General features: G+C 35.6%; 2 protein-coding genes across 3 annotated transcripts; both read right to left on the reverse strand.

Moving 5' to 3' along the window:
• Window positions 1–161: 161 nt before the first annotated feature.
• On the reverse strand, window positions 162–21,483 carry LOC125188050 (ARM repeat superfamily protein). Of its 2 annotated transcripts, XM_048084786.2 has the most exons (35): window positions 21,187–21,483; window positions 20,348–20,515; window positions 20,172–20,261; window positions 19,903–20,039; window positions 19,703–19,793; window positions 19,458–19,540; window positions 19,245–19,351; window positions 18,621–18,773; window positions 17,535–17,599; window positions 16,416–16,503; window positions 16,245–16,323; window positions 16,014–16,122; window positions 15,872–15,931; window positions 15,645–15,763; window positions 11,976–12,354; window positions 11,717–11,901; window positions 11,559–11,631; window positions 10,314–10,464; window positions 10,032–10,201; window positions 9,499–9,846; window positions 8,732–8,899; window positions 8,335–8,628; window positions 7,887–8,063; window positions 6,344–6,607; window positions 5,674–5,772; window positions 5,279–5,463; window positions 4,643–4,978; window positions 3,370–3,523; window positions 3,115–3,225; window positions 2,302–2,469; window positions 1,761–1,851; window positions 949–1,110; window positions 738–850; window positions 596–655; window positions 162–492 (listed from the first exon to the last, which is right to left on the reverse strand). In XM_048084786.2, exons 1-35 carry the CDS (start codon window positions 21,382–21,384, stop codon window positions 298–300), a joined length of 5,430 nt encoding a protein of 1,809 aa, XP_047940743.1. In that variant the 5' UTR covers window positions 21,385–21,483; the 3' UTR covers window positions 162–297. The 2 variants fall into 2 exon arrangements, with proteins under 2 accessions (XP_047940743.1, XP_047940745.1); XM_048084788.2 differs by lacking the exons at window positions 19,903–20,039; window positions 20,172–20,261; window positions 20,348–20,515; window positions 21,187–21,483 and having other exon boundaries at window positions 19,458–19,536.
• Window positions 21,484–22,618: 1,135 nt separating this feature from the next.
• ENODL18 (early nodulin-like protein 18) lies at window positions 22,619–25,169 on the reverse strand. Its single transcript, XM_048084037.2, has 2 exons — window positions 24,889–25,169; window positions 22,619–23,316 (listed from the first exon to the last, which is right to left on the reverse strand). The coding sequence occupies exons 1-2, from the start codon at window positions 25,076–25,078 to the stop codon at window positions 22,817–22,819; spliced, it is 690 nt and encodes a 229-aa protein (XP_047939994.1). The 5' UTR covers window positions 25,079–25,169; the 3' UTR covers window positions 22,619–22,816.
• Window positions 25,170–25,172: the final 3 nt, after the last annotated feature.

A 25,172-nucleotide genomic window follows, 5' to 3' on the forward strand; every position in this document is an offset into this window, starting at 1 on the left:
CTAACGGTGTTAAACAAAATGTAATGGAGTGTATAAACTTGAAACTCTAATAAAACATTTTGTATGATTTATGTTAACTTAAAACATTTTGTACTAAATTGAAACATTGGTAAAACATTTTGTATGTATTGTGTAATTTCCCCTAAAATATGATATTGGTGTTCATTTCGAAGCTGTGTATATATTTTTATTCAGGGGAATATGTCTGCTACAAACTAGCAATAATAAACCATTGGGTAAATATACTCTGTTTCTTTAAGTGAATGCAGCAAGTGTGGTGGTACAACTTAAAAAAAGTTAAGGTGAGGGTTTTACATCATCTTTTAAGATTTGGATGCATTTCTTCAACAAAGACTTGGCCTGCTCGTTCTTTTCGATTTCAGAGAGTTCAACGAGCTCACTCATAAACTCCGGCTCACTCCACTGGGCAGGCAGAGCTTCCCTGAACTTGTTCGTCAACTCCAAAAGACATTCAGCACATGCTAAATGAACCTGCAATCCGTTCACCAATACTCGCATCAAATATTCAAATTCAGGCACCAATAATCGTATGTATTTAAAGAAAATGAAGGATAACTGGAGAGTATTATCACACCTGCCCAATTTTTACCGTGCGCAGGGACTTAAGTAGTTCAGGCGAAAGAGTATAAAATAACTGCAAATATTTAAGATGCCACATTAGAGCCCCATATATATGTTCTACGGTGTAATTATAGAACTATGGAACCAGATATTACCTCATGAATAAAAGCGGTTATGCTGGCTTGCAAGGCACCATCTTGTGAGTTGTTCAAACTACTATGCAGCTTTGAACTAAGCTCTTTACTAAAAGAAAAGGCTGACAATTTAACTGCCCAATACATGAAAGGAGATGTGGTGTGAATATGAGAAGATTTGATAAGGATGAGAAATTAGGTGACAGAGCCTAGGTGAAGACAAGACACCTACCTGTCCAAGAGAATTTAGGTGAGAGAGATAATAAACATAAATCTATGAAGTTCTTCTGTTGTTTGATGATATCGGCAGTGGTGGCTACATGGATGCAAGCAGTAATGCAATTCAATAACTTTTCTTGTAAAGAAGTTGGTGAAGTATCTGGTTCATCTGCATCTGCAAAAAGAGTGACCCAATGCATCACATTCACAATAGAATATGACTTTAAATAATTCAAATGTGGTCAATAAATCAAACGTCTATCTAATTATCATTGTTTCTAGGAAAGGGAAAATCTCCTTTGCTCTCTTAACTGAGAAAACATTAGTGAGCATCGATTCCTACAGAAAAAAATTTGAGTCCATCACCTACTGGTAAGAATATGGCACATGATTCTTATTGATAGTTTACTTTTACCAGATTGGTTTCACATCACTTTAAATCAGGCTAATGGTTTTAATTATCAATCTAGAAGCAGAACAGAAGGGTCAACATATAAATTATCCTTTAGACGCATGGGGAGTTTCAAGCATAATAACAATAAGGAGATAAAGATAGGATCTAGATAATAGTTTGACGGAGTCGCAGATGTAATTTTGACACAACGAAAAAGCAAGGGATTTCAATCCCACATTACTAGAAAAGCTTATCAGATTTCATGAGAAAAAACAGAAACACCACAACACAGCATAACAAAATGAAGATAATACTGCAAGGATAAAGCATTGATAACAATTTAATGTAGCTAGCTGCTCATAAAATTCTGATACTCGCTTCTCATTTTAAGAGGGTTGTTAGGACCTGGATTTCAAATTGAATTATGGTACCTGATTTAGCAACAGTGAGCGAATTTCCCATCTCCAGCAAAGATGGAATAACCATGTTAAAGAACTCAGACTTGTTGAATGCCTTGATAACCTAAAATTGATATGATAAAAGAAATAAGATTTAAGCCTAAAAAGATTCCAGTATGAGTCTGACAAAATATGATATCTTAACTATCTGCTTTTGATAAGAATGCTTCACATGATTCGGTAATCGGTATTCATTTTTATTGCCAAATAGTGAATTTGCTAAACCCCTTTTCAGAAAATGATTTATTGGCACTGCCAGAGTTTGTTTTTGCAACTTCATGGCTTTTATTCCATATACCATGTTGCTTTTATTCAATTTCTGGTCGTTGGCCAAAAGGGTCAAGTGGCTTACTACTATTTGTTCGTGCTATAGAAAGAAAAGGAAAAGAACTGACTTCAAGTCTTCAACACTGATGGCAGGTATGTTATGATTTACCATCATCCAACATGCACGAAAGAAAAACATGTGGAGCCAATGTCAAGGTAACAAGTGCATTGAGGAATGGAGGTATACCTTCTCAAGAGCGCCAAAAGCTGCTTCCCTATATTTTTGTGCTTTCTTAGTGCATGCAGAAGATATAAGGCTCAATATAGCATTAGGAGCATCAGGATTTGATGCTGAAATAGCTTCATGGCATGATGAACAAAGAGCTGACAATGCATCTAACATAACCTCTTTTCCCTGCCATGTACAGAAACATATAATCATTATTTACATATAATAAATATATATAGACAGATAACTGGCGTAATAATATTTTATAGCTGCAGCACAAGAGACGAGAGTCAGCAAAGCTGGGTTTGAAAAAGTTAGATGTGAAGTAGCATATTATATTTCAGAATATTATTGACAGATGACTGACTAGCTCTAAGATAGTTTGTTTTTGCGACTTCAAAAACAATTGGGAGCAAAGCCATGCGCTCCTAGAAGAGGTTACACCACTGTCTCCAGGCCTTCAATTCCAGATAAAGTCAATGTATTTACGGGGTTTTCAATATTAGAAATTCCACTCTTTGCTCAATATGGCCCCCAATAGTCCACTATATACATTCTTCTTAGGCTTTACTCCTCTCTAATGGGTTAATATGATTTATCTTACTGCTTGCCAGAGAAAGGTATCCTCGTTACGTCATTTAGTCATTTAAAAAGGCTTTCAAGGTTTAATTTAAATTTGTTGTCTCTTAAAAAATTATGTTTCGTGTATCCCGTTATCACGAGTGACTTTAAATCATCATATTCTAAACATTTGCATTTTCCATTTGCAAGCATAACCAATTTATCTTTCAAATTGTAGGATAAGTACTGTTTCAAAATTGGAGTAAATACCTCCCATAAACGCCCAGGAATTTCCTTCATCAAAGAGGTCAATAAAATACTATGATGTGAAGATAGTGATTCACCAAGGACTTCGCTGAGCTTACAGATTCCCAATGATGCCTGCACATTCAAAAGATGCATTTGATCGAATCCAACTTTTAAGTGAATTAACATTAGGAAGAATAGTGTGACCACTTGGGATAACTTTGCTTATGTGGTTAAGAAATAAGAAGCTTCACTAAGGAGAGGAGAAACTAGACATGCCTTCTTTTTACTTGCCCACGAGGACGACATGATTCCTTCATTAATAAGATCAACAATTTCTCCCAAGAAAAGTTGAAGAGTAATCCTTTCGTTGCTCATATTTTCGTCCCATAAGTCTTCGTACAAACTAGAAATAGTCTTGTCATCTTCAAATCTGCAAAAGACAACAAGGACATGTTTTAAAATAGGTATTGTTAACAAGAAGATAAAAAGCAGAAAACCGAATTTCAAGTTAATAAGCACTAAATGATGGAATTTATGGATTTCTAACAGGCTTCAACAAATAGACGCATTGATATTATCCCAGATGCTGAAAAGCCTATGAATCAAATATTTTTAACCACTATTCCCTTAAAATGATGATTACATAAGAAGAAAAAAAATGTGTCATGTGCTAATAACCCTAGCACAGAAGCCAAGAATACTGCATTATGTGCTAAATGCTGATAAGAAAATTGTTACAAATTACCCAAACAGGTGCAATACATGTTAAAAAATTTACAAATTATTGCTCCAAATAATGTTACAGATACATACAAGCTTCTATTACAATTCACTATTCTGAAAAAATTGTTCATTTTTCGAATAACCGATGATTATCCGTATCAGACACTTCGAAGTCCATTGCCTAAAAGTTTATAGTTTCAAAAGATAGGCCTCAGTAGAAAAATAAGTGTCATGATCAGTCAACACGAGACATGTAACAGTCAATAATACAGATACGATATAGATTCCTGTGAATTTCAAGATATATACCAGGAACATAAATACACCAGCGTCTCAAATAGAAACTCACTTTTCCATTTCATAATTACACAGGAAGACAAAATAGTAATGCTATGTTTCTTCTACAAATTTTCACTTTCAATTCCCACTTTTAAACCCTATCTGCCCAGCAATTTCAGCTACAAATTGAAGACTAGAAAAAATGAATGCAGCGCATCATTGTAGCAAAGATTTATAAATATGCTCTTCTAGTCTTTCCATTATATCATTCTATGCATGCAATCATCTCTTAAAGCATAAGCGTTATACTATATATCAGCAGCAACTAAAAATGCATATAATCCTTGACATCTCTAATGTACACCATGAATTTCCAAGTCATGTTTACATAAACATGCATATGCATTGTTTGTAAGGGAATTGAATGGGATAACTGGGAGGCCTCAGCAAAATGCATGGCAAGCAATATAGCCAGCTTTACTTTTAACCAAAGAGAATCAGGTTTACATCATAATAGTTAAGTAAAACAAAAAGTGGCTGACATTACCTTGAAACAAAAATAACTGGAACTATAATGGCTTGATATCCATTTAAAGTATCTGCAGCTGTGGATGCATAACTTTTCAATAGGATTGCACATGCAATCTGATCATTCCTATCACCAGAATGCAAACGTGCAGTATCTTCAATCAATTTCTGGGCCTGAGAAGGAGCTGCATACTTCATAACAATTGCACAAGCACTTGCAAAGGCGCGTCTTGACGAAGCACTTCTTTCATCCTTAACAACTGAAAGTAAGAGCCTCAATAGCGTACTAGTGAACGGCTTGATGTCAAGACCAACTTTTTGAACTAGCTGGCTGATAAAGTTAGCTACACCAACCCTGAAAGCAGTAGTAAATAGAATATGTAGTAATTAGAAGACAGAATGACAGTCCTTGGTTACTAGATCAAGTACTAAACAATCATTTCAAACTATGAACTAATTATAGAAGCACTGACTTGAGAATTCAGATCCCATTAGATTCAAAATTTAGTTCTATATATTCATGTGAAACTTTAACCTAATGGCACCAGACTTCAAAAAGTATCTCAGGAACAAATAAACAAAAAATCGGTTGAATATTATGCAACATGTATGGCTATCGGAGCCTTATACGAATGTATACGTATTTGCAAAATACCTGGTGTTCAAGCCAATTCCAGAACGCACCATCTGGGAAAGACGAGGAACCAATAATTCTAGAGAAGGGGAATCAACAACGTCTATGCAGAATTCAAGAGTTTCCCACATTGGAGATCCTCTGGCAATTGAAATCCTCAAGTTTTCTAGTTTTTCAGTCTGTATACCCACATTTTCGGCATGCATCTAGTAGACAGAAAGAAAATATGTGTTAATAAAGTAGGGGGAAACAGTAAAGAGAATTAATAAACAGCCACAGCGTAATAACATCTAGATTATTGATCAGTATTCTGTAAAATCAACAAATGCAGTAAAGGGAAAAGGAAACAGAATTGCAAATAAGCGTACGGGTAAATGTCACAATTTGAGTGATCATAAGATCATAAGTTGCCAGACCTCTACATAATTCATTCCTTGATCTTCAAGGCTAGACAGGCTTTCCAGCATGCAACAAACCAGATCACTCAAGTACGGCCGAATTGCAATTCCTGCACCCTACAAATGTCAATAAAAAAAGTTAACAACCGTGGGCAGGAAAATAGGCTATGAGAATGCATCTATATTGTGCCCTTACTATTAAAATACAAGAAGATCACTTAGCCACCAGAGGAAGATGTAAAATTTAAATTTTGATCAAGCTTATACAATTTTGTGAGAAAGCTCAAAGAGAACACAATTAAGGATACAATCATCTTACAAAATTTTGGAGCAGGAAATAACCGTAACCAGATAGATATCACTACTGTAAAAAACATGGGTACAAAATAGGAAACCATCGGCAGAACTAAAGGACATACTCACATACATGGTAAAAGGCGGCATAGAGACCTTTTAAAATGTAGGACTTAGGAGTTTGGAGTTCATTAGATTGTTGTGAAGTATGGTAACAAAACCTCCCATGATAAAAACTTGGACGACATGCGAGATGTCATAATATACAGATGATAATATAGAAACTGAAGAGAGGAATTCAGGAACCCCCCAGGTGTTTTCATATATTTAAGTGAAATGAGAGCCACCAAGAGAATTTTAACAAATTTAGCTGTTTTAGAGCTACATAGTTTACCTTTGCAAGCTTCGTAACCATACCAATGGAAGCCTTACGAATATTGTCAACCTTGCTCATTATGCCTTCAGTCAACAACAAAGGCAGAACTATAGCCATTGTCTGTCTCGCTTCTGAAACTGGTGTGAGGGAAACATCGCATAACCTCCCAGTTAATGATGAAACAGCACGGAACAATCTGTCACCCGCATTTCTGACAGTTTCTTTTATGTCATCCATAGCCCGAAACGCAGCTATCCATATACTTCTCAAATGTTTCTCAACCTATGACAACAGCAGAGAAATCCATAAGAGAACAGTCTTATCACATCCCTCGGGATAGCACATTCTAAACTAGCTGACAGTTATATAAGATGTGAAACCAGAAAATATTATGAAAACAATGCATATGGCAGGAAATAGAAAAGAAACTCATTCCAGCTAATACTGATCCTAGAGAACCTGAGTTGCAGTAAACAGTCTAATGAAAAGGCCAGCTACATGTCACTTATATATGATGGACACATTATTCGTGGCATAAAGAAGTGGGAACACCTGGGGAAAATATACATTTCAAGTATGCTGATACTTTGTCTGACCATGAATCCTAAACAGTAAAGAGCTTTGCAAATTAATTTCCCCGTTTCAATAATCAAACTAATATTTATATGACATGATGTCAAAACTGGCATTCTTCCTTACACTTTTGTGGAAATTAAGCAATTGCCTAACCTATTTGCAGTATTTAATTTTAATAAAGGGCTAATCATATAAGAGAGGATACCTAGATTATAGAATCAAAATAAAATTCATACGCCTATCACTGCATGAGCCATGTCAATACTTTTCTTCTTCCACGCTGATGTTATTAGCTAAAAAAGTGTCTAAATACATTATATTCATTGTGCACCTTACATCTCTAAGTCTAAGCTTCTATTATTATCTCTTGGTTAGGCCTGGATACGTTCTTAGGCATTTTCCCAAATTTTGAGAAGGGCCACAAACTACCAAAAGGATGTGCAGGCATCTAGCAACAAAGGCTCACAAGTCACAGACTACAAACTATCAAAATGCTTTTGAATCACTCAACTTCATTGAGTGTGCAACATGACTAGGTATATGTGTCTGTGTTCTACTCTATTATTCAAAGAAATAAAATATATTAGAAAAAATGGAGAAACATAAATGCTGCTTTTGTTCTTCATATTTACAAACACAACATATGTTCAGAAAGTCATTGCTTTTGGATGGTGAAGTTGTGTTATTCCTCTTCTATGGTGCATCTGTTTTGATATATGGAAGCTAGAAGTCGACAAAACTAAAACAGAAAATCTGAAAACTAGAGTTTCAGGAATCAATACTACATATTTCAAACCAAAGAACTAGGTATCACAAGGGAAAACAGAATCAGGAAATTACTTCAACAAATTAACAATGCAGGATATGATTAACCCTACCAGTAGGCCTGAAACTACTCTCACTGATTTCTAGGAGATTAAAGAAATACTGCTCCCACTTCCTGAATATAAATAAAAAAATGGTATAAGGATATATAGACAGAAACCTGGTCAAATTTTCGTCCCTGGAGTATATCTGCAAGAGCAAGACAAGAAGCCTCTCTGGACCGCCAGAGCCTAGACCCACATTGTATTAACAGATCGTCAAAAATAAGGTCCAGATGTTCATCAATTGCTTTTTTTGAATCTGCTATCAATGATTTCCAGATGTGTGACATTGCATCCTGATAAGCAAACAAACCAAATGCAGTTAGTCAGGGTAAAAATCAAAAGGGAGAGGGACTAATGTTTCATTTCATACACCAATGGGAAAAGAAAGAGAAAATTCAGTAGCAAAGATTAGGGGCAACATGGAACAAAGTAACCAGAAGCTGTGGAATTATTAGGTAAAGAGTATCAGATCCAAAAAATTCCAATGATAAAATTTGAAACTGAATCATACTCAGCACATTGACAAGCCAAGTGTTTGTACATAGAGCAATGAGAGATTAGCACCTGGACATTCTTCTCAGGATCATACTGATAGCGAATAAGTCTAGGAACCAATGCACGGAGGTAAGGTTGTAAGGCGTCCCCTGCAAGCTTGGCTATTTTGGAAAACCCAAAAGCAGCACCTCGTTTTGAATTAAGGGAAGCCTGGTAATTGGCTAAATCCATGAATTTATAAATCAGGTCAGGTTGTCCCATCTCGTTAGCGAGATTACAAAGCTCCTTGTAAGTGCTCAGTTTTCCTCCAGTAGGGCTTTCACCAAAGGCACCTTCTTGGAACACTTCAGTGTCCTCAACCAGCTGAAAATTATAACAATAAGAACATCCAAGAAAATAATGTAGGAAAATACAGTACAAAATAAGTATTATCATGATAAAGGATCACAAAGCCATGTATACTGACCTTTACAGCTCTCTTCCTCTTCCCGGAGCCAGTTAAAGTTCCAACAAGTGCATTAACCAAATTTTTCTTTGTAGAATCATCACCAAGTTCATAAACAATACTCAGGCCCTGAGATGCCAACTCTTGAGTAAGTTCATTCTGCTCACCGATAAGGTGCGAAAATGCTTCCTGTATAACAGAAACACCTTTCAGTAATTCAGAGAGCTAACAGTGCAAATTTTTCTTCTCGGAAACATTTCGGCACAGTAATACGACATATCTCACTAGAAAATATATTGCATTAAGTCAGATGTGAATTTATAACGGTCCATGTACTTATGAATTCTTATATACTAAACACATATATTTGAAGAAAAATGCATTTGATTAAGCTTATCAGCTGAAAAAGAGAGAGAAGAGGAGAAGGTAGAATCATCTGTTTATTTTATATTTTTCAATTATTCTAAGAATCAATTGAAGAATACTGGTCCCTTGTTTGGCGCCAATTTTTAGACCTTTTTAGTAGAGACAGAGGTAAAGCATACCAAGAAAGACAAGCTCTTCAAAATCATGGCTAGAATAAGAAAGTACATGAAGTGCCAACATTATGCAACAAAACAACGAAGAACTTAGGCATCTATTGCAATTCCATCTCTGGTAAAGCATAAGAAGCACTCTGGTGGAGAAGAATTTCAGCAACTCTGGCAATTGCAACTTATTTCATCCATTGGCAGAGCAAGAAGAATCAAACTCCTTGTCAAACTCCAAACAAGCGTTAGAGTACAAACCTGGATATCTGGAAGCAATTTCTGGATGCTTGCATGATGGCCGCAATATATTGTAAGTGATAGTAACCACACAGTTCCAGAACAGCGCTCCTCTTTTCTGTTGCTGTACAGAAGGACGTCAAATAGTTTTCTGGTAATAGCATCTCTAACTGCAACATGGTAATCTTCATTGTTTTGGAATTCCTCTGAAGGGGGCCTTGGCAGAGATGAGGATGTATCTCCCATTAAAAAATTAGAACTCATGGATAATGAGGAATAATTAGTTCTGAGTATCACATCAATAGTGACAGGAACACCTCCCCACATGAATGAAAGAGCTTCTCCAGCAGCAAATAGTGTATCTTCAACCTGTTAAAAAATTTAAAAAGCCAAAATATAGTTTAATTTCCAAAGAATTGTTCATCTCATTAAAGTAAACCTAAAAAAATATATGCTATAAGTTCCTTAAAATAAAAATCTTCCAAGGGAGACAAGATCATAGAATGTAAGGACGGACACTGATCGTCTAATAATCATCGAAACGGGTCACCTACCTTCGATCGGGAAAGGCTGAAAATCAGATCAAGAGCAATAGTTAGATGTGACAAAGATGATTCTTTTGCACACATGTGCCCCAAAGCGATCACAGTTTTTTGCACTGCTTTGATATCATCACCAGCAAGCAGTTTGCTTAATTTTTTTTGCAAGACGGTCCAAGTTGAAACTGCAGAGTTATAAAGAAAATTGGTATTATCACCTCTAAACGATTTTGAATCACTCAAAGTTGCACCAAATGCCAAAAAAACCATGAAAATTTAACAGCACAATTACTTCACCTTCAGCAGAGTCAATAACCAGTGGAGGCAGTGGGGTGCAGATTCCAATATGTCCCAGAGCTTGCATCGCCACAGAAGCTAATGTGGAAGTCTCGTTATTAACTAAATCGACCAAACATTTCAATACACTGTGAAGCACTGAATTGGAGATCTGGTGAGTACAAAAAAGGACATAGAATAAGATCAATGGTGAAGGAAATAAAGCAAATATGTAGCTAACAAATTGTGATGAATTTCACATTGCAGCAAATTACCAACTGGGGCTCTTCATGAAGTTACAAATAAAATTTACTAAGTTTATAGCATCTTCATCAGAATTTACTTTCAGAAATTTGTCACAAGCAAACCAAGCAATATTTTTATACTAGAACTTACTGAACCAATGTCAAATAGAATGACTTAAAGAGGAATGAATGGCACATGGAAGCTTATGGTGGTCGACCAAAAAACCACCACAAGGTTATTGCGGTCGGCATGGTGGGATATGACGGTCGACAAATGAATAAATAAAACATTATTAATATATTCATACTAATATGAAATATAAAAAGCAAAAAATTCAAAAATGAAGAATATAAAGAATTTATAGGCTTAATGAAAGCACTCAAGGTTAAAGCAATGAAAATTGGCTATGTTCTGCAGTCAGCATGCCGTCAAATTTTCTCCAGATTCAGGTTCTACATGTAAACGGGTTTCCTCATCTCAATTTTGCAGCATATGATGCAGTATCACTGTATCACCAAAAGTGATGAAGCTCCCATTTACTTGCCACTAGCGTCTTGCTTACCCGTATCATTTCAAGCAAGTTGGGAGACTAAATCAACTAAACAGAAAACAAAAGAAAGCAAGAATACTTTCACCCTATACTGCTGATTGTAAGATGAATAATCACACCTAAGAACAGAATAGCAAGACCACAGCACTACATAAGGTCAAAAAACATATATACCAACAGTATAGAGACATGAAGATCCAAGAAAGAAAGCAAGAATACTTTTCACTCTATACTGTTGATTGTAAGAGGAATAACCGCGCGAGACCTAAAAACAGAATAGCAAGACCACAACACCATATATAAAGTCAAAAACCATATATACCAACAGTATGGAGACATGAAAATCCAAGACATCTACTTACTAAGACCTGTAAATAGTGCTAACCATATCCATAGATATCCACTAGCATTCTATATATGAGATATATAAATGCCTCTCTCTCAGTTTGTTAGAAAGATGAACAACTTACAGGAGGAGCTCTCAACAAGCAGTTTGCTGTAACATATCCTAAAGCACATATCAGGCCATGTTGTGCTTCAAACCTATGGATCCCAAAAAGTCAATGATAATGAGGTAATAGCAGATAGAGACCATGAAAACTTAAAGGTGAAAGACACTGAGACAAACCTCAATTTTTGTGTTCCACTAATTGAAGACGTCAATTCGCTAATAAGTTCAGTAGCAGCAGAAATAGGAAGGGAAGAGGATGCCATTCCTAGTAAACGTGCCATAGACTCACGAGTATCATAGTCCAAATGACTGAGATATTGTTTAAGCCATAAAACTTTTTCAGCATAGCGAGACGTAATCATCTGTCATGAGAAAAAGTAATAAGAGAGTAAAATCAAGTTATTCATTTTGTAAAAAAACCCATTTGATCATCTACCTGAGGGAAACGAGATCCCAAAGTAATGAGAGCCTTGGAAGCTGATGCATGCAATTCAACAGAACCTTCATATGTCATAGCATTTTCCAACAATAAACAGAGTCTCTCTACTGAGTTTAAGAACTCGGATTCATCAGATGAGTTAGGTTGAGCAGCTTCTGTCTCAAAGCACTTCAACAGAAACTTCACCATAACCACATAAGTCTTTGACTGGAAAAGAAGCTTTGTATCTCCAACGCTAGTAGAATGTAAGATCATTGGCTGCTGCTCTAGGATACAAGCCAGCATGCTTGAAAGTTTGGGATACTCAATTGAGATGCTTTGCGACACTGAGTTCCTTAATTTATCACCAGGAAATAACCCTTCCAGTGCCATCTCTCTGTGAACAATCGCAAATTTATAGTATTATAAGAAAAAGACAGCACTTTAAACTTCAAATAAACAAAGATAGGTTAAATTTCAGGAGGCACATAAGTTGTAACAATTTCTAACTTCCAACTTTGCATATCTTTTCACCTTGCCATTTAAACTTCTTTATGTACTCCCTCCGTCCCACTCAAGATGTCCATATTCTTGAGTGGCACGGGATTTTAGGAGGAGTTGTTAGGTGGAGTAAGTAGAGAGGAAAAGGTAATTGAATATTTTAATGAAGAGAGAGGAGAGATGGATTTATTTTCAAAGATAGAAAGTGGCCATCTTGAGTGGGATAAACTAAAAGGAAAGGTGTACATCTTGAGTGGAACGAACTAAAAGGAAAGGTGGACATCTTGAGTGGGAGGGAGTAGTTAGTTTTGGACAGGTTACATCCAAACTTCGCAGCATTTATAAAATGCTCACAAGAGCTGCTGAACGTGATCTTCTTCGCCAATATGCTTAACTTAATAGGTTATTTTATCTCTCCTCTTTCCATATGAAATAAAGTTTTGTTAAATGGGGTGATTATTTAGTTGGATTCTGTTCTAACTGAACCGAATTGACCGGTTAACCGAATAAAAAACTCCCCAAATCCATGACCAGAACCGCACTGAATTGACATTCGGTTAATAAAATAACTGACCGGTTAGAACTAGTAGTTCACTCGGGTAACCACTAGAACTGAACAAAGTGCAGCCCAAAGCAGAACGGTATGTATTAATATGTCATGCTTAGGGTTAACAAATACCACACATGTGGACATGGTTCTCTTTAATTTGCGATGTGGGAAATAAAGTTATTTCTTCTTTGATAAACCAAGTTGTTTCTTTGTTCTCATGCAGAAATTAGTAGTAGTAATTAACAAATTTGTTGATTTTATTTTCTGGTAAGAATTCGATTATGTTACTACAAAAAATTTGATCCTTTGGAATTTCTTGAGCCATTAAACCTGCCAGCAACTTGAATCAAACAATAGAAAAGAGAATAAATACCCTTTGTGATTGTACACCAAACAAACTAGATTTTATAATCATTCATTTTCCTTTCGTCAACCAAACACTTCATTAGTACAGTTATATATCTATTGATTTTGGTAAAAAAACTGAAAAATTAACTTGATATATACATTGATGAAAAATCTATTGGAATATATACATTCATTAGTACAGTTCCCCATATATATGCTTAAGCTCACAGGTTGCTTGGGATAATTCTATTTCCACAAAACTTTCAGTAAATACAAGAATTTCAATACCTTCCCAATGAGCATCCAACATTGATTTTGGATAGAAAATAAGAGATGAGCTACATCTATAAAATTCTAGTGATAAAGTAATATAACCATGTATTTCTCAGCCTGATGGGCTAAGATTAGATATCTGCCACAGAAAAATGCCATGGTATTTAATAACACTGCTAGTATTCAATTTATTTTTTGGGAATTTTATTATTTTGGTTATTTATCGATTAATTCGGTTTTGACTAATCACCGATAACTGATCGCTTTCGATACTAATCACCGAGACCAAACCGAAATTGCAATTTTTGGTTTTTGGTTAGTTCATAACCGGTTAATTTCAGTCCGGTTATTGTTCAACTGATATCTGGAAAACCGAATTATTACCGTACTAATAGGAACGAAAAATCCACCTACTGACCAAAAATAGGAGAACGCTATGTTGAACACTTGAACTTCAACTCTCCCATACATCACAAGTGATTCTTCAGCCTCATGGACAACTCAAACGGACCAACAAAATGATAGAGCCAAGGGTAATCTTTACTAAGAGAAAAGTGATTAACACCAGAAAAATATTTGAAGTCAATGAGAATTGAGAACATATTGAGCCTAAGGTAGAAATTCCTGCTCAGCAGATTACCGGTAGCTCTGATTAACTCTTCCTAACCCTAAATAACAACTTTCATCATATTTAAATACTAACTAATCTTACTGACTTATGACAGTCCAATACAAGACTGGCTGTAAAAGCAACCTGTGAGCTTAAGCGTAACTTAAAAGATAAAATAACAATTAAATAACTCCATGGTGTTTCGTAACACAAAATATATGGACAAGGATTCTGATACAAATCCCACATCGGTTCCACACGGTAAGTGTGGAATGGCATATAATAGGAAGTCAACCATTTACCTATGACCATGGTTTAGTGTAAAGTTAGGTTCCCTATCTTATATGCTTAACAGATTCTCTAATAATCTGCATTTTTCGGCTAAAACCATAGCCCAAACACCAAAGAATATAGACTTCTTCCTGAACTAGGTAGGGCCCAACACATTAGTTCCTTCTACACTTTACCCAGCAGATAAAAAGGAAAAAAATATAAAAATGTGAAATTGATCCTTTCAGCACCTCTTACAAGCACCAATTAGGAGATAGATGTAAGGATATATTAGCTGAACTTATGTGCATAACTTATCTTACCAAAAGTCCCAGTGACTCCCTCCTATGACCTCAATTAATTTGAGATAATCGGTGTATATTTTTTAGATGAACTTTGATGGGCTCCAAAGTGGCTCTTGTAGCCAACCATGCTCCCATTTATCTCATGAAGACCGTATTTTCTTACCACAAAGAATCCATTTCAACATGAGAAATCAAGCAACAAATACTTAATGCCTTATTCCTTGTTGAGATATCACCAATTCCTATACCACCATTTAAATTACCGTATTGTGTGCCAAATATTCTGCAGTTTCAGAAAGCTAAACTTTCATAAATATTCGCAGGCTTTTAGGTGTTCAGTGTTTGAGGAAAAGACTTTGGAATGATAAATAAACATGAACTTTTTTATGATACCTTTTAAATTAAGAAGAAACACAGAAAATTGAGCCAGTTTAGAGTTTTAGTAGAAGACTGGCATTTTAAAGAAAAATCTTCTAAGGTGCCATTCAGTTGCAATGACTCGTTATCATATGATTATCCATCTAGGATTAAGTTGTGAGATTATTTTAGTTGGAAGGGGGTGGCTATGACTCATTATCATATGGCTATCCATCTAGGATTAAGTTGTGAGATTCAATCTCATGAACCAAACATAATACATACTCAATCATGAGATATAATCATTCAAACTGAACAGGCTCTGAGAAGATAATTCAAACATTCCAATAATATTGTTACAAGTACAAGGATCACTAATTTGTGACTAGAACTAATTAACTAAAAAAGAAAAAGTCTTGGTCTGCAGTTTAAACATAGATTGCCTGAAACCAACTCTGAGTAAAGCAAGTTACCTTATGTCCAATTTTGGGTCTGCTGCTCCAAGCATACAAATAAACCTGCTTGGACAATGCTTTAAATCAAATAAGGATGTCGCCCATCTTACAGCGCAAAACCGAACTTCACTTTGTTCCTTGTGAAAAGATGAAGATAAGTTGAGCTTAACCAATTATGCAAAACCACCTTAATAAGAGGAAAATAGATGAATAGGCCTTGTCAACAAGCATAGCAATGGATTTACCACTTGAGAATTTTGCAACAGCAGTGACTCCACATCCTTTAACACCTTTGGGGGAGCATCCTGAAACCAAAAAAGTCACCATCAACATGCAAGATGAGAAATGCAGGTTAAAATATTAAGAAGGCAACAAAGTGTTTTATACCTTATATGCAACAGAAAGGGAAGCTGTTGCTTCCTGAACAATCAAGCGGAGATACTGTCCCTCAAGCTTCAGAGCATCAAACAGTCGAACTGCCACATCAATTTTCTCCCTACCAGTGATAACAATAAAGAAGCGCTGAACTTATCGAATCCACATAACATGGCTGTACCAGATGGACAGTTACCCTCCCAAGTCCCACCCACCCAAAAAATAACAGGAAAAAAAATATACCTGAAGAGCTGGGGCATGCGTTGTGAAAGCAATCCAATTGCTTGGAAACAAAAACTTCTAGTCTCTCTAGCAACAGCATCTGAAATGATGACAAAATTATGGCAACAACAGTGTAATTCAGAAGCCTAATTAAAGACACCATAATTGTTCAACAAGATCAGAGGAACTGACCAGATTCCGGAGACGAGACGTTATCAAGAGTTTTCAAAATTCCAGTTAATATTATAGGACCCATAAGCTTCAATTGCTCCATTCTAGCCTGCAAGGATGGTGGAAGAGGTTACAATTATGGATCCAGCAGTATGAGCATGGATTTATATACACATAAGCAAAAAGGCATGCTGCATAGAAAATTCAGCATACAAGAATCAAGATCCAACAACTGATCCATTAATTGACATGGTTTGCAAAGATACATACTGAAAAAGTTATAGGGGGGAATGCATATAAGATTTTCAAGGGCATTGAGAAAATTAAGCACTTTCTCAAAACAATATATAAAAGTAATGCATAACCATTGAATCAACTATACTTTGATTGTCAAACAGTAATCAATCAACCCCATTCCACTTGCACACTTCCTCTCAGTAAAATTAACTAATACACACCATAACAAGTGTTATGATGCTGAAAATGATAGAGTTGAACAACAATAGATATCCCAAAAATATTACAAGGGAGCCTATTGAACATTTTGATAAACATAAGGACTTTTAGGGTCAGAAAATGGACAAGTACTTAGAATGACAATCACAAATCATAGCTGAAATGCATCCAAACTTTAGAGGATGAGTAGGAAAGATGACAGAACAAGATTTCCTACCATCCTATGATAATTTCACAAGAGGTGCTGCTATTAAAACATAATACTACATTTGTCCCATAAAACATTGCCCATTCTTTTCAGCAAGGGTTCTAACAAATATTAGGTAGGTCCATAGATGAATGGAAAAAGGGGCCCACATTTATTATAAGGGTATTGTATTTCACCGGGAATAATAGGTAAGTGTGTGGGTCATGCTTGGTAAATTGATAAAGTGTGGAGAAATGTAAAGGGTAGTGGTGGGGTAGTTACCACAAATGGAATGGACAATATGATGGGGGACAGACTAAAATGACAAAATGAGCAGTGTTTTATGGGACGTAGGGAGTATGATTGATTGATAGCATGTTACTAACTATTACTATGCCTAAATAACAATTCCATGTATACATCCTGCTTGAAGATATAAAGGATGACCATGTACACTACATGAATCCCAATCAGAATTATTATTGTTCACTACTTACATGTTTGAAGACCCAAACTGTAAACTCCATACCCAACTGCTTCAACCTGGAGGTGGCATCAACCCCTGAGTAATGCAAAAATATAGAATCAAAAAAAAATTCCAGTGATTCAGTAAAAGAAACTAAACAGCTGACAAAGCATGACTTGCGATGAGTGTCAGAGTATATTATTATTTATTTGCATGAAAGTTTTTTAAACCTTTTTTTGTGATAAGAAACAAGTAATTGGTAGATTAGAAATGAAAGTTACAACAAGGGAACAAAATATCCACACCAGAACCTGCCAAAGGCTGAACAAAAAACTCAGAAAGGGGCCAAACATCAATCTCTTAGCAAGACAGAAACAAGCAGGTCCATAAATTCATTATGCTTCTGAACTCAAGTAAACACCATAAGCCTCCCGGGAACAATGGCTCTCAAACGCACCTTGCACTCATTATCCTAAAGGAACATGTTCAATTTCTCAAAATGAAAAAATGTATTTGAACGTGCATTAGGGTACGCCCAAACAAGCCTAAGGCCCTAACTTCAGTCAGTCAGAACCTTGGAATACTAATAATGTAAGCATCACCCAGAAAGTATTTTAACAGTGTCGGTAATGTCTACTTATGACTAATTCAGTGGGAGAGAACGGACTCATTTAGTTTCAGACAATCACATCCATAAGTGAATGAATCAATCCTAATAAAATGCCCAACCATATATTCAATATAAAACTCTATTTCTTCAATCAGCTTAAGTGTTAAGAGCCCTAGGATCTATGCATTCTCCGATATCACTATGAAGCATTCAGATTCTAAGAGATGTTTAAGATAATTTAGAACAAGAGGTTGGATAATAAAAGTAAGAAACATACTTTTCACCCACCCAGAAATTAAATCCCATGTCAATATACCAGAGAAGTGAATGAGCAAAGCATTGAGTAGAACTTTCATGAAACCGTATAGGTTTTATTTGAGAACATCCGTCAAAAAGATATGGTACTATAAAATTACCAGGCAGTACACCACATATATGATAACCGGGCATTACTTCATGAGGCCTTCACAATTAATATTATAGCATATTACATAGTTTTCAGCTTACCAAATATGCACCCGAAAATGCATTGCAAAGTTGAGGGGAAGCTGTTTGCTGCAGTAATTGATCGGCAAAAAATAGACATCAGTCTCACTCTCAGGGCTAGATTTCCAGGATTTACTTTGGAATCTGGAGCAATGTTCTCAGAGCCAGTGGTTCCTACATTTCATGAAACAAAAACTGGTTTTACAATAAAGCAGCTTGGCATTTACAAATGGAGGTCCAAATAAAGTGCAACCTCAAAACTTAAAGAACTAAATCAACACAGGTGACTTCAAAAAAACAAAGGGTTCACGTAAATGCTACTTCAAAAATTAAAATATTTCCGAAAGCAAATTGGATTTTATCTTCAACTATTTTTACCCAATTCAAAAAATACATTGTTCGTGAAGTGGATCTAGAAGTTGAAAAACACATAAGGCGCACTGTAAATGAGAATAAAATATGTAGCATCAGAGAATCGTATGTATACAGCACAAGTTCAAAAACTTCCACATATATAGAGCGAGTATGGACTATGTTACAACCTAAACCTAAAAATAAAAGGATATGCTTACATTACAAAGTCTTATACAAAAGTAGAGAAATATACAAGGAAACATAAATACAAATAAACTTGTCAATACGCACCATTAAATAATAGAAATAATTTGTTGATCAGATTTTGGTCATCTAAATTCACAACAGATGCATTCTTCTTCAAGAGCTCCTCCCCCTTCTTAATAACAGGTTCATGACTGTTGGAAAGCAAACCCCAAAACACATGCACCATATTATATAAAGTTCTAAAAGATTTAAAAAACTGGTCTGCATTTTTTATTTTAAATATTCAACTAATTGTACCTGTCCGTGCAAGCAGCTATATAGATAGGATAAACTAGTTCAGATTGAAGTTCCAAAGCTTCAATTATATTAAGCATTCCTGTCTATGGAATACAAATAGTCAATTGCTTGTGATATTTAATAAAGGCAAAAGAAAGAATATCCCATCTGACATTCAAAGTGTTGGTCAAAGTACATGTAATAGACAACACTTTTTATTGGATGTATGGATAACTAGTGAGCATTTGATGTTTGACACTTCCCACCTTTCTATTGCGTAGCTTATCATAATCAAGGGGATCATTTCCAGTAACACGTCGAAATTGAATAGTTGAAAGCCCAGCTGGGCGTCCTCCACTGCAAAGGAAGCCATCAACATTACTTTTTAGGTTATATGTATAGACCAATCACATTGTGAAAAGTGAGAACATGCTTTCAGGGAAAAGATATTGTATAATAGTCTAACCTCTGAGGAGATGGCTGATACAAAATTGTATGAAGACAAAACTCAAGAAATATCTCGAGGTCCTTAGAACCTACTAAGGCCTTATATTGTCCCAGAATCGCATCACTGACTTGAGATGTATGGCATTCGCCAATAACCTAAATTAAAGATTGTCAGTCACCAAAAGGCAGCAAATATACCTTTGCTATGATCTTCAAGAATAATACTTGCACAACGGTAAAATAAAAATGTATTTCAAATTAGAAAATAACAAAAGGCAGCAAATATACCTTTGCTATGATCTTAAGTAATATATCCTGGTGTTGGGAAGGCAGCTTAGAGATGTTGGTTAAAAATACCGGAGCTAGTAGTTGCTTTTCCTGCAGTTTCATGGTTAGGCCATATAAATGTTTAATATCTTCAGTCTTCACTTAAGAAGGTCAAATACTCAATAACAAAGACCTACCTCCTTCTGCACACGGTCAATTGCCATCTCTATATAGACAATGCAAAAGTTTCTAACCATAGGAGCAGAACTAGATTCCATGTACAATTTCCACAAATCAGACAGAGGTAGGGCAATTGTTGCCTGGTGCTTCACTCTCTTGTTCACGTGACTGAGGATTTCCATTACCTAATAATAATATGGGGAAAAGTCACATATAGAAGCTGACAGTTACAGAAGTAAAAGTGTAAATGCACAGTTGAGGTAATCGCATCCAACCAACCAATGATTAATATTAATCCCAACTTCATTTCTCAAGGAAACATTAACCACTAATACCAGATGATAAGGTGCCCCAGTCTGCACCCACATTGTAACTTATACCTCACAGATGTGTGTGTATCCCCTCTCAACTCTCAAGAGAAAGTATAAGAAGTTTGCTGTTCCAGAGCATGATTAACACAGAAAAAGTCATGAGAAATTCAGGGAAACTATGACTAGGAAACCCAAGCCACCACAGACGAATTTCGACAACATTTCTGCTGCCGGAGTAATGCAGCAGAAAACCGATGAAATACAAAACGTCCATCAACTAAACTTCCAATCGAAATTCAGCTATCCAGAAATCAATATGATCGCTAAATACCTACTCAAGTGAACATTTCAATTGTAGAAGTCCAGACAAGTAAGCGGATCACATTAATTTTCCATTATACACGCAGAGCTATAAAAGTTCAAACATTAAAAAAAAAAAAAAAACATATTGGAAGAAACTCCGATTGAACAATTCCTGATAGGGCACAATAAGCAAGTGAGGAATTGAGTAATAGGTAAAGCGTATGGAGGGGAAGAGAGAATACTTTATTGCGGAGAGGAGCGGAAGCAGAGGAAAGGGCGGCAATGGAGAGGGGGAGAATCTTGGCGAGCAAGTCTTGGAGCTTAGAATCGTCGCATAGCGCCAAACGCGTGAGCATTCTGTCGAGGAGGTCCTCTTTCTCGTCATCGGACTTTCCTGAGAGTGCCGAGGACCAGGCGCCGGAGGTGGAGAGGCCCGCCATATTGAATGAATAGTGTTTGGAATGAAAGTGCCTTACTTCTCAAGACTAATTCGTGCGAGTCGAAAATCAAAATCGGAGTGCTCCACCTTTGAATGCGAGACCAGACCTTAATTACCACGTCACCCTAATTGTTAGTAGCATTGGTTTATATATATAAATTACTAAATTATTAATACAAATAAATGATTCAAAACTCTCGAATCATTAAAAAATGAGTGAACTATACAGATAGTTATTCACATTTCAATAATTACCGGTGAATTTTTGTAGCCTTTTAATTACTACTTCCTTCGTCCTTCATTAGGTGGGGGAGTATTATTTTTTGGCATGAATTTTAAGAAAGTTAAGTTTTATTAATTAAGTGGAGATAATGAAGTAAGATAGATAAAAAATAGAGAGAAAAAAGTAGAAGAAAAGAGTGTCAAAAAGAAAATGACTCATTTAAAAATGTGAATCAATTATAAAGCGACACAAGAGCCAATTAGTATCTCATAATCACATTCATGATTCATGGAACCAAAGTTGAGTTTTGGGCCCAAAATGACTCGAAGATATAGAGGATATTTTTGGACTTTTCATTTAAGTACTAAATAATATATTTTCATATTTGAATACTTGAAATAATATTTCAAAAGTTATAAATTTATCGAATATAAATAAATAAAATTTATGTTTTGATTTATGTCAAATCATCTCTCTTTCATTTCTTCTTTTTCTTCCTTTGTTATTTCTTCTTATGGTACCATGTAAAATTAAAATAAGAAGAAAAAGCTAATAGTAATGTTTAAGATAATTTACTGCACAGATTAAAATTGACTAACTATGAATATTCAATTTTAACAAAAATAATACTTTATGTCTTGTTTATTCATACACGAGGAATTGAAAAATATTTTTAATTATTTTTGCATAAAAAGGAGATGAAAATTATTTTATTTATTTATATTGAATAAATTTACAATATAACTTTGAAATATCATTTCAAATATCTAAACATAGGGAAAATATCATATTTAGTATTTGGATGGAAAGTCCAGGTTGACTGATCTCCAGAGCTCAACCTTAGCATAAATGACTACTTGGAGTCGACGACCGTCAAGCATACACTCTTGAGTATAGTATGCTCATCGAAGTTCCTACTAATTCAAGATTGATAGTTGAAATTGAACAAATAGATTCCTACTACTAAGTACTACTGTCTACTAATACATTTGATTTTTGCGATTCACAGTAATGGAGAGAACCAACATATTTTATTACTTGTATATTGCAAAATGCAGATGCATCTCATTTTATTCCAGCATGTAATAAATAAAAACAAATATATCAACTATATGATCACCTCTAAGATACACACCTTAATTATACAACACAACACCCCCTCTAAAAAGTAGAAATAATTATACAAACCAATATTAAACAAACAAAAAAATTAACAACACAGCACAAAAAAGCCAAACACAACAAGCAATCCATGTAACCAAACCCCAAACAAGTTGGAAAAAGCCAACAACGGAATAGAACTAGAGGCCTCATCTTGATTATCATCGCTACTATCCTTAGGATTATCGAAATTGGAGGGAACCATGGTGTCCGGCACCGACTCGTCGTCCCCCGACTGCGGGCCGACTGGTCCCGGGGAGGTGTCGTCGGGCCGTAGGCTCGGGGGCAGGCCCTGCCCGTATGTGACATTGATTTGGAAGCGCTGGCCGTTGAGGCATTGCTCCCCGTCGTAGTCGCTCGAGAAGAAATAAGTCATCCCGACTTTCGTGAGCGGGACTGCCACGGAGACCGGCTGTGGCGCGGTGGCGGAAGGGTCCGCCGCGGACCACTCGATGGTGTCGTTGTCGAGGGCGTTGTCGTAGTCGCAGAGCTTGTATGTTGTGAAGTTGTAGGTCTGGATTACTGTGTGGTTGTTGTCCGTGTTGAAAACTGCATTTGTTTTATAATAATATTAATTAATTATGGAACAAAAGATATTCTTTAAAAATAAAAAAATCAACCACGATTAAGTACAATAACACCTAATAGATTCCATCGTCCACATGTCTAAAACAAAATATAAATGTCAAGTGAAAATTTGGTAACATATACTAATAATACTACTACTTAAAAATATAAATACATTAAAGAAGAAAAAAAAAGTCATCCTATATATGGTTGTAGAGTAAAATTGCTAATATTTGAACCGATCCTTTGACAACGTTGTTTATTTGTGGTCCAAAAGTTCATCTATAAACTTAAACTCCAATATGTCTTATATAGTCTCAGAACAGTGAGAAAAAAATAAGTTTATCCTAGTGTATTACTGAATAACCAAACATGGAGGTTATTTTTAGAGCGTTTAGTTCATAAATGTGGCGTTCGGTTGTCATGACTAATAATCATGAGACTATCCATCTAGGATTAAGTTGTGGATTATTTTAGTTTGATGACTAATTATCACGAGACTATCCATCTATGATTAAATTGAGGGGGTCAATCTTATGAACCATACATGATACATTTCTAATCATGAGATTTTAGTCTTGTCAACCGAACACCTCAAAAGGACACCTCAAAGAGGATAAACTGTTTGATGGATAGAATAGTCTTTTATAATAGTAAGTGATGAAGTGACCTATTTTGCATATATGAAATGACCTATTTCAGATCTAGGAAATGAACTCTTTCACAATAAAAAGTCTAAAAATGAATTAAATGCTAACACAAAATAATTTTAAAATGACATCCGTAATTTATTTTTCTTGTATAAAATAAAATGGGCCACTATATTATCCAAAAATACATTTGTATTTAGTTATGGATTGATCAGAAGCCTGATCTTAAACATAATTAAAAAGATAATAAAATTTCAACTTGGGATAACTTAGTCTTTGACTTTATACTCTTGGAATCAGTAGTTGCCCAAAATGCAAGACAGCCCCCCATGAGTGCACATGAGATGCTCTTTACTAAAAAGTGAATCAACAGTAACAAATATGAACTTGCCCACAAAATACAACTCTATCTAACCTATGCATAAATACAGCTGTCAGAAGCACTACTTATCATCAAATCTTTTTTGGACATTACATCTGACCTGCCGCCAACTGTTCATCTCTCCCTCTGATCACATGCTATGATTGGTTACTTTGTGCTAGAATGTTATCGTAATACTCGAATTATCTAATATTGCCCCAATCATTACACCATAATTAAACTCAATTGCATTACCCTAACTCGTAAACTAATGAAGTTGCTAAGAAAAGCTAAACTTACATTTACTCACGTATCGCACTTTTGATCACAAATGTGGCAATTCCTAAACATGGATCGGAGCACTACTATACACAAAATATCTTTGCAAATTTTTCTCTTTTTGAAAATAATATACGTACGAATTAATTAAGTAGCAGAGTGGGACACTCTTACTAAATGCTCAATTGAATTTAGGAATAAGTAGAAGTAATAAAGATGAATAAATGAATGATGGTATGATGTGATCAAGAGAGAGAGAATTACTGAGGAAGTCGCCGAGGGAGAAGTTCTTGCCGGCGGTCCAGTTGCGGTAGTCGACTTTGGGGTTTTCGAGGAGGTCGTACCACCCAAGAGAGTCGCCGACGGTGTAGTTTTGGTAGGCATCAACATTTGATTGTAATATGACGAGAGAGAAGAAGAAGATGAAGAAGATCAAACCACTCTTGTTTCCCATTTTCTTTGCTAGCTTTAGTTAGTATCCCTTAATATATATTCCTCTATCAAAAGTCAAATTAATGGAATTGCCCTCTCTCTCTCATGTGTATATA

This window comes from Salvia hispanica, chromosome 5 (genome assembly GCF_029641045.1).
Source record: "Salvia hispanica isolate PSC_SH4W2 chromosome 5, Shi_PSC_v1, whole genome shotgun sequence".
NCBI lineage: Eukaryota > Viridiplantae > Streptophyta > Magnoliopsida > Lamiales > Lamiaceae > Salvia > Salvia hispanica.